Here is a 17331-nt window from a genome sequence, read left to right as displayed (position 1 = left end):
CGGATTACTTAACGGAAAAGTGCGTGTTAATGCCACTGTCGTAGTTTCGAGTCTGCCACAACAACCAAGCCCATCTAGTCCGCCACATACAGCAAGCTCTCCTAATTATGATGACCCTATTGTTGGAGGAGGGGCAAATTATGATTATGATGGATATAATTAATAATTTAATAGGTTGTCATTTAACGTATAATATAGTAATTCGTATATATATAACAAATTAAACTAATGGTTTGTAAAAAGATTGGAAAATTTTATTCACGATTCTGATTTGATTGTTTGTTGATTATTTTTGTTCGGATTAGTTCTTGATTTATTGCATTTTAATATTGTATATTTGTATGTGTTTGTGTATGATATATGGTTGACAGGGTATATATAACCATCAAACATAAGCTTTACATTAGTTTTCCTGGTGCAAGATAAGGCCTACGCTAAGGGGTATATGCACCCGAGTCTAAGGTGCACCCTATGATATTTTATGCTCATTTAATATTTTTTGCTCATTTTAAAATCCTCAAATGAGCAAAAAAAACCACATTGAATGCACGCACCTTTATATACATTTGGGTGTACATAAAAGTTTTTGTCAACCCTGCCAAGTTTATAGTGATGTAGAAACCACCGCACTAGACTAAGGGCATGGGCGCTTTCCTCATCTTCCCTTTGGAAGAGTTGAAGCAGTAATCTGGCTATTCATCCCAACAAGTTAACAACTATACATATACCAAGTATATGATCTTTACTCGAATCGTTTCTCGAGCTAGGAGACTTATTATTTAACATATACAAAGTACATACCATGTGCACGATTTGCTTCATATAAGTCCTTTGCGGCATTATCACTACTGCCCTGCTTAACATGCCTGTATAATTACAACTCGAAGTATAATTTATATCAACTTGTATAAAATCATAGAAAACTATCAACTTGGAAAATAATAATCCCAAGTCCTATTATAAAGTGATATATACTTAAGTTGATTTAAGTTTTCCCTTCTTCGTTGGAGATTGAATTAATTCTATAAATGGACTTATGTATTAGCACTTGATCGATCACAAGCTATATAATCATGTCCGCCTTCATAAATTCCCTCGTATTATGCCTCTCTCTTTGCATCCTCATTTCACCGTCGATTTGTGATCAAGTTTTCTCAGATTATTCCCCATCTATGGCTCCTATCTTTTCTAGATCTTTCCCACCTTCACTATTTCTCTATGTCAATCTCGGTGACCATGATGATTACTCGGCTGAATACGATTCCTACTACCGGGTTGTAGGAATCTCTAGCTCACGTTACTCATTATGCTTTTATACACTCCCCGATAATTCTGTTTATACCCTTAGTATAGGCAGTGGCTTCCCATCTAAATGGATTTGGGCTGCAAACCCGAATGATCCGGTTAGCAATGGAGCGGCTGTTTACCTAGGGGAAGACGGAAATCTTGTACTAGTTGATGTTGATGACCGCGTTGTTTGGCAAACCAACACGGCCAACAAGGGTGTGGTTGGATTGAAGATGCTTGAGGACGGCAACATGGTGTTATACGATGTCAATGACAAATTTATATGGCAAAGTTTTGATTACCCCTCGGATACACTATTACCAGGCCAGTCTCTTAAGGCCGGGGTAACTACTAAGCTTGTAAGTCGTGCATCAAATACAAGTCATTTGGAAGGGAACTACACCCTAGAGATGAGTCCCAAAAATGTGTCCTTGTACTACAAAAGTCCAAATAGCCCAACACCACTTCCTTACTATCAAATTGATCAAAATTTTGCACCGACACCTTCCAAAGAATTTAGATATGTTGTATCAATGAAAGATTATAATAATCCTATCACTTCCCAAACCATTCAATACACTACCACAGATTCGCTATCTAGTTCAAATCAAGAACTTGTCCAAACATCGTACGATAGCAGACTTTCCTTCCTTCGACTAGACTACGATGGTAAACTACGTGTCAATACTTATCCTAATCTTGATGGAAATTGGTACGAAGTGTTCACTCTCTTCAAGGGAGAACCATTGCCGCGTAATCAATTAGGAGCAACTGAATGTCAAATGCCTGAAAAATGCGGTAAATTTGGAGTTTGCTACAAAGGCGAGTGTGTGGCTTGTCCTTCCCCTAGAGGGCTCATGAGTTGGAGCGAAGATTGCGCGCCACCAACCGTGGGAGGATGTAGTCGTGATGAGACAGATGCTAAGTACTACAAGATTCGAGGGGTTCGACATTTCAGTTGTATGTACACCGAAGGTGAAGGTCCTATGAAACCAAGAAAATGCAAGGCTAAGTGTAGCAAAGATAGAAAGTGTTTGGGATTTTTCTATGATGTGGAGAAGTTAAGATGTTGGATTGTTTATGATCTCATGACTTTGACAAAAACTGATAACCCTAAGCATTTAGGTTACATCAAAATGTCTAACTAATAATTTAGTCAGGCTAATAAGATTACTAATGGTTCATCAAGAACCTATTATAATAATGTCAAAAATCATCATATCCTATAGTGTGGAACATGAAATAATAATCTATGACTAACCTTGGTTATGGATAAGTAAATGATTACATATTAATCACTTTATTGTTCGTCATATCATGTAACATTTTGTTAAATTTGGCTTGAATATATTTACAAAATAACAATCCTTTAGAATTTTTACTCATATCTTATTGAATATATTCGTGCAGTGGTAAAAGATAGACATTGGAGACCTTGATATACAAAACATAAAGAACAAAAATGAACGGAGGATTACGAACTTTGATAATGAGGGGGTGCATTACTTTTCCCAATTCGAACTTGACTTGAAGTGTCTACCATGATTTAATCTGACTTGATATGACTCGTTCCAAACTTCATCCAAAAATTCGACCGACCCGAATTTGACTTAAAGTCTCAACTCAAAACCTGACTTGACTCGAAACCCAAATTGACCTGACATTACATGAACCCGTCCCGAAGGCATAGTGGACCCAAAATGAATCGACTTGAAATGACCCTATATCTAATTATCCATCCATACCCAACCAAAACGGCCCGCAATAACTGACCCAATTCAGTCACACTCAATTATCCATGGCTTCGAGGCGTCATGTATCTCTCCGGTTTATCGTTGGATCATTGCACTTAGAGTTTGCTTTCTTAGCTCGAGTTCCATGACTACTCTTATAAAAAATTATTTACAGTAATCTTTTGAAAAATGACTACCAAAATATTAGATATGGTGCGTTGTGATTGGATATATTTCCACGTATGCATTTCTTTCAACTTTATTTTTTAATGTAAGTCTTTTTTCTTATTTTTTAAATTCTATTTGCAAAAATTTACAGTTCAAAGCCAATTCCATGTATTGTACAAAAGCACAATGATGGTATCATCTTCTTCGTTCAATCCTCTCCATCATCTCGAGACACCTTATTGGAGTGTTCCTCTTTAAACAACACTTTTACAGCGCGATGCCAAGAGTATTATTGTCCGAACATTCAACATTATTCCTCGAAAACATATAGGGTGTAAATGTAGTCTGCTTTTAATTAGCTCGTTTAATTTCTCAACAAGCTATGCAACTTAACATGAATATACAGCGTGCTTCAAGTAAGTCCTTTGCGGAATTAGCACTGCATCTCTTAATATGGCTATTTTGAGATCTAGTCATCTAAATAAACTCGAGCTCATTGTATCTTAAGAGGGAAAAAAATGTCGGTTAGTCTACTAAAACTAACATTAATAATCAAACATCAACTAGCTTTAATTTAATTAGCATTGAATCCTTTAGTTTTTTAAGTTTGTTATGAGTATAACTGAGGATATATACATTGGCTCTGACTTTTACATGTAATTACAACTAAATTTATTTCAAAATGGAATCATAGAAAATTATCAACTTGAAAATTAATAATCCAAAGTCTTATACTATGAAGTGATACTTAAGTTGATTCAAGCTTGACTTTAATCTATAAATGGACGTATGTATTAGCACTTGATCGATCACAAGCACGTACACACATGCTTATAATAAACATGTCTTCCTTCATTTATTCCCTCCCTTTAATCCTATCTCTTTGCATCCTCATTTCACCGTCGATTTGTCAAGAATTCTCATCTCCATCCCCATCTCCGGCTCCTTACCCTATTAGATCTTTCCCGCCTTCACTATTCCTCTATGTCAATCAAGGTGACCTTGAGGAATACTCGGGTGAATTGGACTCTTACTTTCGAAGAGTAGGAATTGATAGTCCACATTTCTCGTTATGCTTTTATACCAACACCGATAATTCATATACCCTTGGTATAGGCATGAGCTACCCATATAAGTGGGTTTGGGCAGCTAACCGGAATGATCCGGTTGGTGAAGGGGCCGCTATTTTCCTAAAGGAAGACGGCAATCTTGTACTAGTCGATGTTGATGACCGCATTGTTTGGCAAACCAACACGGCCAACAAGGGTGTGGTGGGGTTAAAGATGCTTGATAACGGTAACATGGTATTATATAATGCTAAAAATAAATTTATATGGCAAAGTTTTGATTACCCCTCCGACACACTATTAGCAGGCCAGGCTCTTAAGGTTGGGCTAACTACTAAGCTCGTAAGTCGTGCATCGACTACGAGCGATTTGGAGGGGAACTACACCCTAGAGATGAGGCCTAACAATGTGTCACTATACTACAAGAGTCCGAAAAATCCAACACCACTTCCTTACTATAGAATTGATCAAATTTATGGATCAACACCTTCCAAAGAATTCTCATATTATGTAGGAATTACAAACTTCGCTTCAAATTTTAAATTTCAAGCCCTACAATACATAACCACAGATTGGCTATCTAGTTCAAATCAACAGCTAGTTGAAACGTGGTACGATAGCACGTATTCGTTCCTTCGACTAGACTATGATGGTAAACTACGTGCCTATAGTTATGATCCTTTGAATAGGGTAGGAAGCATATGGAACGTGGAGTTCACTCTTTTCGAGGGTGAGCCATTGCCGGGTGATCAATTAGGAGCAACTGAATGTCAAATGCCTGAAAAATGCGGCGATTTTGGAGTTTGTTACAAAAACCAATGTGTTGCTTGCCCTTCCCCTAGAGGACTCTTGGGTTGGAGCGAAAAATGCGTGCAACCGAAGTTGGTATGCAGTGGTGAGGAGATCAATGCCAAGTACTACAAGGTTGTGGGTGTTGTGCATTTTAGTAGCATGTATACCGAAGGCGAGGGGCCTATGAAGCCAAGGGCATGTAAGGCTAAGTGTAGCAAAGATTGCAAGTGTGCGGGGTTTTTCTATGATGAGGAGAAGTTAAGGTGTTTGATTGTTTATGATCTCAAAACTTTGACAGAAACTGGTAACCTTAAGCAATTTGGTTACATCAAAGTGTCTAACTAATAAAATAATTTATTAGGCTAAGAAGTTTGCTTTAGGGTATGAAATGCACTAAAAAGCTCATCAATTACTACTTATCCAATCTTGCATTATTATACTGTACTAACTCATAGTGTGGAATAAGACCTGAATACATATTTCCTTCTCGAAAACAAAAAAAAAAAAATGATATATGGAAATATGACGGATTAGACAATTGTAATGTTTCCATTTTGTATAATTCTTAGCTTCCTCCGTTCCCTCTCTTTTACTTGCAACAGTTTGACATTTGCATTGTACTATTTAAATCTTCACAATTCCATTCGACTTTCTTTTAATCAAATTATGTCAATTTTCATGTGCACCCAAAAGAAAGGGAAAAAAAAAAATAATTATGTCAATTTTCATTTCTAAATCTGCTGTTTTTAAGTCTATCTTGCTCTTGTAATTTCTCGAAATTAACTGTTTCCTACTTCGATTTTTTTATTTATTATTTACCAGTAAGAAGTAAACTAACTATATTAGCTATTGAAAACAAAATCAATTAATTCACTGCCAATATTTTAGGACTTTTAGCAGCATTTTACGATCATAAATAAGTTCATTATCGAAAACACGAATTACTGCAGCAAGAATCAGTTCTTTGCTCATGTTACTATGTTAGGACTAATTTAAGTTCCTGAAGTGCAGTGATGAGTATAAATTGACTCTACCTGCCAATTCAGCTGCAGCATTTATTTCATTCAAAATTCTAAGAAACTTGTTAAACAGTGATGACTGCAGCAGCCCAGAAGCCGAGTATAAGTCTCAACATTCAGCATTTCCTAAAATCATGAATGATGCAGTCTAGTCTCAGTAAGCTCATTAATGTTGCGGTAGGCTAGACGACTAAACACGAAAATACACCATCGTCACCATGTGCTTCAATTAAGTCATTGACGGCTTTTGCACTACAGCTCTAACTTGTGTATTTGGAATCTAGTCATTTAGATAAACTCAATGCATGCAGTTGAGTATAACTGGGGATGTTGGACTATTGGACGTATACAACTTTGACTTTTCATACTCAAATTACAACTATAACTTATTAACTTGTTTCAATCTCAAGTATCATCATATAAAATTATCAACTTGGAAAAAAAATAATCCTAAGTCTTATTATGAAGTGATATGTAAGTTGATTGAAATCTACCCTTTGTTGGAGAATTAAGCCTATAAAATGGGATATATCATGTATGTACACACATGCTTATGAACATGTCTGCCTTTGTTTATTTCCTCTCCTTAATCCTATCTCTCTGCCTTCTCATTTCGCCGTCGATTTGTCAAGAATCCTCATCTCCTTCCCCTGCTCCAGCTCCTTTCCCTTCTAGATCTTTCCCGCCTTCAATATTCCTCTATGTCAATCAAGGTGACTTTGAAGATATCACTGGTGAATTCGACACCTCTTTCCGACGTGTAACTATAGACAGTCCAAGGTTCTCATTATACTTTCACACTAATGACCAGAAATCTTTTACCCTTGGTATAGGCATGGGGTTCTCACCTAAATGGGTTTGGGCCGCAAACCGGAATGCTCCGGTTGGCGAAGGGGCTGCTCTTTACCTTGGAAAAGATGGCAATCTTGTACTAGTCGATTTTGATGACCGCGTTATTTGGCAAACCAACACGGCCAACAAGGGTGTGGTAGGATTGAAGATGCTTGAAAACGGCAACATGGTATTATACGATGCTAAAAACAACTTTATCTGGCAAAGTTTTGATTACCCCTCGGATACACTATTAACCGGCCAGTCTCTTAAGGTTGGGCTAACTACTAAGCTTGTAAGTCGTGCATCGCCTACGAGTGATCTTGAAGGGAACTACACCCTAGAGATGAGACCCAACAATGTGTCCTTGTACTATAAGAGTCCAAAAACTCCAGCACCATTTCCTTACTATAGAATTGATCAAATTTTTGGGACAACACCTTCTAAAGAATTCAGTTATATTGTAGGGGTTATAAACTTTGCTTCACATTTTACATTCCAAGCCCTACAATACATAACCACAGATTGGCTATCTAGTTCAAATCAGCTGTTAGCCGAAACGTGGTACAATAGCACATACTCCTTCCTTCGACTAGACATCGATGGTAAACTACGTACCTATAGTTTTGATCCTCTGAATAGGGATATATGGACAGTGGAGTTCACTCTTTTCGAGGGTGAACCATTGCCGGGTGATCAATTAGGAGCAACTGAATGTCAGGTGCCTGAAAAATGTGGCGATTTTGGTGTTTGTTACAAAAACCAGTGTGTGGCTTGCCCTTCCCCTAGAGGACTCTTGGGTTGGAACGAAAAGTGTGCACAACCAAAGTTGGAATGCAATGGTGGGGAGATCAATGCCAAGTACTACAAGGTTGTAGGCGTTCGACATTTCAGTAGCCTGTACACAGAAGGTGAGGGGATAACGCAAAGGAAATGTAAGTCTAAGTGTAGCGAAGACTGCAAGTGTGCGGGCTTTTTCTACGATGAGGAGAAGTTAAAGTGCTGGATTGTTAATGATCTCAAGACTTTGACACAGTCTGATAATCCTAAGCAGTTTGGTTACATCAAAGTGTCTAACTACTGATAAAATTAGGCTAATAAGATTTGAAACAGGATATGAAATACTACCTCCGTTTTTTATTATGTGCAACTTTGGAATATTTTATGTCTCACAAATATTCCTCAAAGTTGCACATAAAAAAAAACGGAGGTAGTATACTAATGGCTCGAGTACACATCCTATTGTATGAAATAAGACAAATACTTACTTTTTAAGAAACTTCTCATTGGGTTTTTTCCCTGTATTTTTAAATAAATATGATATGAAAAAACATGATGTAACTGCACTTGCAGTCTTGCACATTTAGTTTACCAAACGGGCCTATCTTTCCATTAACACGGATTTGCAGATAAAACTCGTTAAATTCGAGTAGTACAGCATAAAGGATCGAGATCTGAACAAAAATATGTAACCTTGGGCTGTTTGGGCATGGCATATAATTAAACCACTAGCTCTGATCATCAAAACCTATAATACACTGCCACAGATTGTTAACAGTTCAGAATTAGGTAATGTTCTGATTGCAAAAACATGCACATATATCAGTACAAAAACTCCCATTATTGCAGCTAAAATCTGTCAGAAAGTACAGCAGTTTAAAATTAGCAATTTTACTTCCGGAACGTTCAATCAGACTCTTCCTCACCTGAGGTACGCCAAAATCGCTGTTCAATGCCCATAAGTCCTCCAGGGTAAGCAGGTTCAACTGAAAGAGCAGGAAAATTATTACAAAGTATATATTTATAAGAGTGTGTAAGTTGAAATAAGTGAACAATCAAAAGATTGAAAACATGCATAACTCAAGTCAGTTTGAAACTCCTATCAAAAGATCAATTTGATGAAAAAATCATCTTACCTGGGTATCCGTATAACCAGTTTCGAGTAGCTATCAGCGCTTCTGTACACTTGGAATACCAGTCACCTTTCAATCTGTCTTTAACTCTGTAGCCCATGCCAAAAACTGAATCCTTAGGAAACGAGGTAATAGGGATGCTTAATATATCCCTTGCCATAAGGGTTAGTTCTTGTCCAAAACGCGGTTCATTTTCCTTCCACCAAGAGGGAACATCCATCTGTTTCTGGCAGCGGACACTCGGTTCATTCAAGTACAAATTCAGACTTGAGCTAACTGAGTTGTTTTCCTTCGTTCTGCAATATATGTCAAACCCCTGCTTTGAAACAAATATGTCATAAAACAGGACAAATATACAACATTACAACATGTAGGACTAGTATATATATACAATTTACATACCTTGATAATATCATCTTTCATTTCATTTGAGTGTGATTCAAACAGTTGATCATTGTAACTTTTGAAGAGCCTATCAAGCCGTTTACGGGTGCACTCATACCTGTTCTCTGCACTTGCCTTGTCTAACAAAACTTGACAAAGCTGAGTTTGTAGCGAGGATCAAATACTATAGCCAACGCAAGAACTTCATGACAAGCATCCCAGTACACATCAAATTCACCCTTCAACCTTCGTGCCAAGTTACTTATCTCAAGGTATTTATCCTCCAATGCATCCACAAGGAGCAAACCAATCTTCAGAACATTTATAAAGTATAAATTGGCTGTTGGGTGTTCAGTGCCTAAAAAACAGATTTGCTGTGTCATAAAGAGGCTTCAGAAGCTTACACATCTTTTCAACCCTAGACCACTCTTCTACTGTCAAATGCCAATCAGTATACTCGTCATCAATCATCACATGTTCAAAGGCATACCGATACTTAACTGCCCTCTCGAGCAACAAATAAGTGGAATTCCATCTTAAGTAGCTATCTGACCACAAAGGCTCAAATTCACCTTGGAATATGAGTAATGCAGCTTCTTCAAACTTGAGTCTGTTCTTCTCATGACCCATTATGTAATGCACACCCTCTCTGATCTTACTTATAGGGCTATCAATCAGCTTGAAACACTCTTCGCCCATATGATCCATGAAGCAAGCCCCACAACAAACATGAAGATAGTCACCATTGCAAAGTAAAGCTCCATCTTTCCCATTAAGACACTCCCTTAACAGGTCTTGTACAGTCTCATCACACCTTCCACTATCGAAAGTGATAGAAAATACTTTCTTCTCGATTCCCCACTTGCACAATACATCGTAAACTGCTGATCGCAGGCTAGATGCACCCCACGGAAAAGACAAGCGAAAAAGATTTAAAAACTTGCTTTGCAATTTCCAATTAGAATCCACATAATTCGCGGTCAAGCAAAGGTAGTCATTAGTACAAGGATCCACCCAAATATCGATTGTCAAACATAATCTACCCGAAATACTCCCCAAATCATGTTTAAACTTGGCTCTCTCCCTTTCATACGCTTCCATACACTTTCCCTTGGCCGCATCTGTACTAATGTGTTTAACATTCGGCTTTAGATTGGCCAAGACGTCTCTAGTGCCACTATGCTCAAACAATGTCAATGGAAGACCGTGTTCTATGATAGCGGACATCATCATCTCCATGAAAACAGAATCCTCAAATTTTCCTCCACCTTAAACAAAGCAAGGATAAACATAAGTAAAACACCATACTCGTCACTTACACAAGTTTAGTTACTTGTTTTTTAGTCGACACAGTTTTGACTTTTGACACTATTTCAAATACTTTACTTTCAATTCTCTATTGTGCTTAGGAAAATTCAAGTTTATCATCACGATTAAAAAAAAAAAAAAAAAGGTTTTATGTGGTGGCATTTTCACGAATAAAATAATATTTTTTTTGGCAAAATTAACCGCAATAAGCTGAAGTATGGCTTAGGTATACTGAGCACCCTAAACTATGCGCGTAGTAGCCAAAACACCACCAACTATGGTGTTAGGTGCGACGCATGACTTTAATGAAAATTTTCGACCACTTATTTCATCGGAGGAGGAAAATCCATGCGTGCTAAGTGGATGGAAGACTATATAATTGTTGTATAGAGTGAAGATTCACCTCTTCACGGTGAAATAAGTTGCCGGAAATTTTCATTTATGGCACGCGTTGCACCTAACACCATAGTTGGTGGTGTTTTGGCTACTACGCAAAGTTTAGAGTGATCAATGCACCTAAATCGTACTTTAGAGTGTTGCGGCCAATTTTGCCTATTTTTTTTTATTAAATGTGGACCCTTAAATGTTTATTTATTTACAAAAACTAGATTAGACTCATTACGTGGCACGATTTAAAAAAAATTATTATTATACATATTGGTTAGTTTTTCTGTTTGAAAAATATAGTGTAGATTTTTAGAAAAAAAATTGATGACATCACACTTAGTAATGGAGGGAAAATTTTTAATGCGAGAATGACACGTAGGATAATTTAAAAGTTGATGATGTCAGAAAATGTTTTGTTTTAGTAATAGTTAATAGATATATTAGACTTTAATTGATTTATTTACCACTAAATAAACGATCACGAATTTTGTCTATATGATAAAATGGGGCTTCTCCATAGTCTAATATTAAAACAAATATATATGATCAATTTACAATCAAACATCATCTTTTCCTAATTTTTAACCATTGATAATTAAAGATAGATACTGGCAGTTCAACTTTAATGGATTGGCAAATATAATACTTGGTAAAAGAAACGTGTCAACTAAAAAAGAACGGATATAACAAAACTTGCCTGAGGTATTGCCACGAACTTGTTTCGATATAGTACTCCGACGGCGCTTTCTATTGGAAATTGGAGTGCCGGACATAGGTAAATATAAGGATTACGGAGTATCGTCTAGCACCAAAATACAATTACACAATAACATGAGCAAAGATTACGAACACAATACATCCAATTTAAAAATTAATCAATAGTTTAATTATGTTAAGATTCATGAACTTAACCCAGATGATTGTAGTAACAAAAATAATGCATATGAATGAAATTAAATTAGAAAAATACGAACATAATATGAAAGAAAATAACCTGAATTACAAAGAGAGGAAAGCAATTAATTCACTAATTACGATTTGCGAAGCAGGGGATGAAGAAAGCGAAGGGTTAAGTATATAATGGCAGTCAAAGAAAGCGGGAAGATTGCGCGCGCTTTTAGTTGGGCTTTTGGGTAGGGTTTTGGACAGTGTACTTAGTAATGAGTAACTGAATGTTATGTTTAATTTGACCTTTGTCTTAGGTAAAGTTTGCATTTTTCACGGGTGAAAATAGTATAGTGTACCCGCAAAGAACATTAGGCATATTTTAAAGAACATGAACGAAAAAAAGAACATACTAGCATTTGAAAAAAAAACATACTAGTATTTGAAAAAAAATTGGTAAAAATAATCTCAACTTTCACGTATTCGCTTTTAATAATCCCAACTTTGGATTATTATTAAATAATCCCAACTTTAGGGTGTATTCTCTCAAATTAGTCCCAAGCGACCAGTAACCTGTTAAAGAGGTAATTTTTTTTTTTAAGTTTATGTGACACGTGTCACCACGTGATTGATTGAAATGTGAAAAAAAAAAAAAAAACAGTCAAAATTCGAACGGCAACATCACCACCATCATCTTTAACCACCTACGCTCCAACCATCACCTGTGCAGCAACCCCTGTAACCACCATCACCTACGCAGCAACTTGCGCTTACCGCACCACCTGTCGGCATCCCGAAAACACCAACAACCACGCATCTCCACACCCAGAACTCTCTTGCTCCTCACCACTCACACCCACCGAACCAAACTCCCCTGCCATCACCGCCCAACCGCATACACCAACAACCACAACCTCTGCCACCCACCCAATCGCCCCCAACACTGTTGCCCACACCCCCAATGCAACAAGTAACAGCCACCATCGAACCACGGCAAGCAACCTAAAAAACCGAACCAACGGCAACATCAGCCGCTCCTAATCGTCGCGCCCAGACCCCCTCTCCCCCGCGACGGTGCTGACTCCGAAGCTGCCCCCTCCTCCGTACCCCTAAACCACCAAAACCCCCATAACCTCCATTGCAAAAATTAACCTCCTTTGATATTTGCAATTAACCCTAATAATTTTCCCTAGATTTTGCAGCAATTTCTAGATTAATCTTTGTAGAATCATCAATAGAAGCTTTAACAGAGCTTTGCGACTTGATTGCGAAAAATCCAGATCAATTTAAGGAGAAACTTGGTTGGATTGTGGTCATTTTTTGCGGGGCTGCCACAAGGTGGTTTCGTGGTGGTTGTGATTGATGTGTGTTTGTGGATGGGCTGGTGCTTGTCGCGGCGGAGCTTGCTGTGTACTGGCGGGATTGGGCGTCTTGGTGCCGGCGGAAATGGGGGTTCCGGGAGTGGGCGGAGGTTGGTGGTGGAGATGGTGGTAGTGGGGGGCTGGGTTTGTTTTTTTAACTTTTCTCTTTTTATTAAGCTTTTTTTTTTTTTTTAGTTTCCTTTCCAAAAAAAAAAAAAGTTTTTTAGTTTTTTCTTAAAATCAATTATGTGATGTCACGTGTCCCAAAAACCTGTTATAACATGTTAGTAACCGGTTAGGGACCAAAGAAAGCAAATACACCCCAAATTTGGAATTATTTAATAATAATACAAAGTTGGGATTATTAAAAGCAAATACGTGAAAGTTGGGATTATTTTTACCAATTTAAAAAAAAACATACCCGTGTTTGAATTGACAAAAGAACATGTTTGTGTGTTGACAAAGAACATGGCATTACAAAGAACATAAGTCTTTACAAAAAGAACGTGTTCTTTTCATGGTTACTCAGGTGATTAAATGTGTTTGAAAAAGAACCCTATATTTGACAAAAGAACATGGCATTACAAAGAACATTAACTCTTAGAGGTGATCATTGGGCGGGCCGAGAGCAAAAAAATAGCCCACTTTTCGGGTCAGGCCAAGATTCGAGCTAGAATTTTTGTGCCTAAACCCACCTAGATGGCGAGGTCGTGCGGGCTTTTTGGGCCGGGCCAAAAAAAACAACTAAAAATGCATAAAAACACATTCTCAAACCCGTCCAAAAAAAATAAAATTTCGGGCTGGGCTAAGTATGATTAGGTCCATAAAGTCCTTACAAAAAGAATATGATAATACATTAAAGAACATGATCTTTTTCTTAGTTACTCAGGTGGTTGAATTTAACATTTTTGTACGTACATACATTAAAGAACATATTGTATAATGTAAAGAACATATATTTCAAACTCAAAAAACATAATAATCAAACTCAAAGAACATATTATGCTCGCGTTCTTTATAAATGTCTATAATGTTCTTTTTTCACTCATGTTCTTTTAAATATACCTAATGTTCTTTCTGGGTGTACCATGCACATGAGGCACCCGGGTGCACCAACCACGCATTATTTCAGAGGTTGTGAAATCAAACTTCACTAGAGCCACTTTAGGCTTTTAGGGTAAGGATTTCCTTATCCTTTCCCCCACTTTCAAAGCTCCTAGCCCACTAATTCGGGTTAGGAGAACCTGTGAGAGATTCCGCCCTGATATGACTCTTTTCCTACCAACCCAAAAAAAAATGACCTTTTTAGGGGAAGAAAATAGGTTAACATAGTCTAAAACAAGGGTTTGTTTCCAAAAAAAAAAAAAACAAGGGTTGTCCGATTTCTAATTGTGATAATTTTATAAACTTATTAAGGGGTAAGTTTGTAAATACACACTATATTCACTCTAGTTTGGTACCAAGTAAGCTGAAGTTTAATACTCCTACACAACTTTGTTAGTACCAATAGAATTTTATGAATTTTATATGTTTTTTTTTATTATTATTTTTTTTATTTTTTATCACTCCTTACTCCGTCACATATTCACATGTGATCCACATAAAAACTATATAGTAATAGAAAAAAAAAAGAACACTATTATGCTATATTGTTATGAATCTTTAATCAATATCTTTAATTATCGAATAAAAAAATTATAATAATTAAATATTAATAATTTATCACTCGTAGTTGAGATAATTTCAATAAATATCCACAAAACTATGTTTTTTTAGGTATAAAGCACGTTAGTTAAGGTTGAGCAATGGAAAAACTCAAAACGTTTCATTTAAAAAATGAGGGAGTAGTAATATGGTTTTCTCACTCTAATTAGACAATACACTGGTAATTTACAAAAATACCCTCACAACTAGACATTCTCACATGGGCATTTTGGTCATTTTTGTTTCCTACTATTCCTCACTTAACCCAAACCAAAAAGGTCAAAAGACTCAAAACCATAGAAAAACAAGAAGAGAGAGAAAGAAAGAAAAACGAAAACAAACGGCACCGCCGCCGGGAACTCGGATAACAACTACTCACTTCACCACCTTCTTCTTCCTCCTCCTTCTTCCTCACCCACGTGTCCTTTCTTTCTCCCATTTCCCAATACTCTTTTTTCTCTCTCCTCATTTTTTATTCATTATTTTTTTTGGTTTTTTCCAGATAAAACTTCCATCTTTCACAAAAAAAATCAATTTTTTCTCTGTTTTCAAGCTTAACAGCAATGGCGGAAGTGGACCCATCTGAACAACCCCACCATAGCCAACGCCGGCGAGTTCAATCCTTCACTTCTCTCTCTTCTATGTTCTTTGCTGGGTTTGAAAGCCCAACTAATCCTTCGCTTCCTTCTCTCTCGGATTCTGAGCCCGATTCTTGCGATTTGGGCCCGAACTCGAACCCGATTTTTGAGCCTGATGAAGAAGATGTTCGAAATCATCATCGTCGGTATGATCAGGTGAGCTTTGCTTCGAACTTGTTTCAGCGTAGTTCTTCTCAGAACGCGTTTATTTCTGATGCTGGAATTGGGTTGGGGTTAGGGTTGGGAACCGGGTCGGGTGACCCGAATTGTGGGAATTTGGGTGAAGGTGAGAGGATTAATGGGTTGAGTGATGATAATAATAATGGGGTTGATTTAGAATTAGGGTTAGGGTTAGGTGTTGTTGATGTTGGTTGTCGTTTTAATCATGTATCTCCGATGAATGAAGAAACGCAGCGATTTGAGGGTTTGCGTGTTGTGAATATTGATGATTCTGATTCAGATTCTGAGAATGGTGATCATCGGAATCGAGGGTTTGGTGGGGTTAGTGATTTTGATCGTCCGCCGTATTGCTGGGATTATCTGGGGTTTAACAATGGAAATCGTAGCGAAAATGTTGAGGTTCAAGAGCCAGAATCTGATGTTGTTAGTGTTGTGAATGATAATTTTGATGGGTTTTTTGTTGAAGAAGATGTTATTGTTATTGATGATGATGATGAAGAAACACCAATTCAGCTGGATACTGATGTATCGAATGTGTTCGATACTTATCAAATGAGGGCGGAACAGCAGGAGATTGCTATTGAATCTGATGAGGAGGGAGAACTCGGTGGCGAGGAAGCAATTCGTGATTTGGAGTGGGAAATCTTGTTAGCTGTTAATAATTTCAATAGGGAGGTTTATGATATGGACTTCAATGTGGATATGTACGAGGCAATTCTCGGTGAGGTGGAGGAGCGTATGAACGAATGGAGGGGAAGTCCTCCGGCTGCTGACTCCGTTATTGATAACCTTCCGAGTGTTCTATTGTCTTGTGAGGGTTTGGGGGAGGGTGAGGTGGTTTGTGCAATATGTAAGGATGAAGTTTCAGGGGAGGATGTGGTGAAGCAGCTTCCTTGCTTGCATTATTACCATTGGGATTGTATAGTTCCATGGTTGAAAATGCGAAACACTTGTCCTGTTTGTCGGCATGAGCTGCCCACTGATGATGCTGAGTATGAGTACAGGAAGAGGGAAAGGGAGATGGAAGAAGGGCTGAATGTTGATGCTCATGAAGATTTGTCACGGGATGCACAGGTTAGACTTGATTTCCATGTGTTTCTTTGATCGTCATGTATGATGTTGATGAATGTTGGTGTCTTGATAAGTGTCGGATGCCTCCATTGTTTTATTGGAGCTATTTAAATGTCATATAGTCAATGCAACAGAACAAAGTTAGCTGGATCATTCTGGTGCAAATTTAAGCAACTGTAATTTTAAATTAAAATTGGAAAATTGTACAGTATATATGTTGAAAATTATGGCGCAAGTATTTAGAATTTCGTGCCATTGTTGGTATCTTTCTTGCTGCCCTGTATGATTTGCTTGTATGATGTAGCTAAGTTGTAAATATAGCACAAGTATAAAAAAAATCATGTGGTGTTGTAGAATTCTTTTTGTGGCCCTCTGTGATTGCTAATATGATGTGGACATGTGGTTAAGATATATGTTCTTCTTTTGAAAGCAAAGTCTAGTGTTGCTCAATGCTCAGTCCTTTGATTTGAATGGGTAAGTTGCCCATTTAACCCAAGTGGAGGCTAAGTTGGTAAAACAAGCGAGTTTGTCAAATGTACTCTAAAATTGAAAAATGGCAATTGCTCAACTCAATTGGCAAATGGTCATGTTTTTTAAGCGTAA

General features: G+C 37.4%; 5 protein-coding genes across 6 annotated transcripts; 4 read left to right on the top strand and 1 right to left on the bottom strand.

Moving 5' to 3' along the window:
• The first annotated feature begins 1028 nt into the window (after positions 1-1028).
• Positions 1029-2649, top strand: LOC110701549 (EP1-like glycoprotein 4). Its single transcript, XM_021879186.1, has one exon. The coding sequence runs from the start codon at positions 1074-1076 to the stop codon at positions 2433-2435; it is 1362 nt and encodes a 453-aa protein (XP_021734878.1). The 5' UTR covers positions 1029-1073; the 3' UTR covers positions 2436-2649.
• A 1304-nt stretch (positions 2650-3953) lies between these two features.
• LOC110701542 (EP1-like glycoprotein 3) lies at positions 3954-5740 on the top strand. Its single transcript, XM_021879177.1, has one exon. It carries the CDS (start codon positions 4016-4018, stop codon positions 5390-5392), a length of 1377 nt encoding a protein of 458 aa, XP_021734869.1. The 5' UTR covers positions 3954-4015; the 3' UTR covers positions 5393-5740.
• A 777-nt stretch (positions 5741-6517) lies between these two features.
• On the top strand, positions 6518-8268 carry LOC110703193 (EP1-like glycoprotein 3). The gene has a single exon (XM_021880947.1). The coding sequence runs from the start codon at positions 6614-6616 to the stop codon at positions 7979-7981; it is 1368 nt and encodes a 455-aa protein (XP_021736639.1). The 5' UTR covers positions 6518-6613; the 3' UTR covers positions 7982-8268.
• Positions 8269-8464: 196 nt separating this feature from the next.
• LOC110703203 (zinc finger BED domain-containing protein DAYSLEEPER-like) lies at positions 8465-10640 on the bottom strand. Of its 2 annotated transcripts, none has more exons than XR_002507656.1 (3): positions 9213-10640; positions 8814-9126; positions 8465-8663 (listed from the first exon to the last, which is right to left on the bottom strand). XR_002507656.1 is itself a non-coding variant. In XM_021880962.1 (3 exons), exons 1-3 carry the CDS (start codon positions 9231-9233, stop codon positions 8584-8586), a joined length of 414 nt encoding a protein of 137 aa, XP_021736654.1. In that variant the 5' UTR covers positions 9234-10638; the 3' UTR covers positions 8465-8583. The 2 variants fall into 2 exon arrangements, 1 of the variants encoding a protein (XP_021736654.1); XM_021880962.1 differs by having other exon boundaries at positions 9213-10638.
• Positions 10641-15118: 4478 nt separating this feature from the next.
• On the top strand, positions 15119-17087 carry LOC110703184. Its single transcript, XM_021880934.1, has one exon. The coding sequence runs from the start codon at positions 15403-15405 to the stop codon at positions 16759-16761; it is 1359 nt and encodes a 452-aa protein (XP_021736626.1). The 5' UTR covers positions 15119-15402; the 3' UTR covers positions 16762-17087.
• The last annotated feature ends 244 nt before the right edge of the window (positions 17088-17331 follow it).

Source organism: Chenopodium quinoa, unplaced genomic scaffold (assembly GCF_001683475.1).
Source record: "Chenopodium quinoa cultivar QQ74 unplaced genomic scaffold, ASM168347v1, whole genome shotgun sequence".
Classification (NCBI taxonomy): domain Eukaryota; kingdom Viridiplantae; phylum Streptophyta; class Magnoliopsida; order Caryophyllales; family Amaranthaceae; genus Chenopodium; species Chenopodium quinoa.
Note: the sequence above shows the minus strand (reverse complement) of the source record. Positions and strands in the feature narration are given on the sequence as shown.

Coding starts and splice junctions, on each gene's coding strand:
- LOC110701549 (XM_021879186.1), top strand. CDS start 1,074: ATGTCCGCCTTCATAAATTCCCTCGTATTATGCCTCTCTCTTTGCATC.
- LOC110701542 (XM_021879177.1), top strand. CDS start 4,016: ATGCTTATAATAAACATGTCTTCCTTCATTTATTCCCTCCCTTTAATC.
- LOC110703193 (XM_021880947.1), top strand. CDS start 6,614: ATGCTTATGAACATGTCTGCCTTTGTTTATTTCCTCTCCTTAATCCTA.
- LOC110703203 (XM_021880962.1), bottom strand. CDS start 9,233: ATGAAAGATGATATTATCAAG. Junction 9,127..9,212: donor TGAAAGATGATATTATCAAG/GTATGTAAATTG, acceptor GTTTCAAAGCAG/GGGTTTGACATATATTGCAG. Junction 8,664..8,813: donor CTGGTTATACGGATACCCAG/GTAAGATGATTT, acceptor CTGCTCTTTCAG/TTGAACCTGCTTACCCTGGA.
- LOC110703184 (XM_021880934.1), top strand. CDS start 15,403: ATGGCGGAAGTGGACCCATCTGAACAACCCCACCATAGCCAACGCCGG.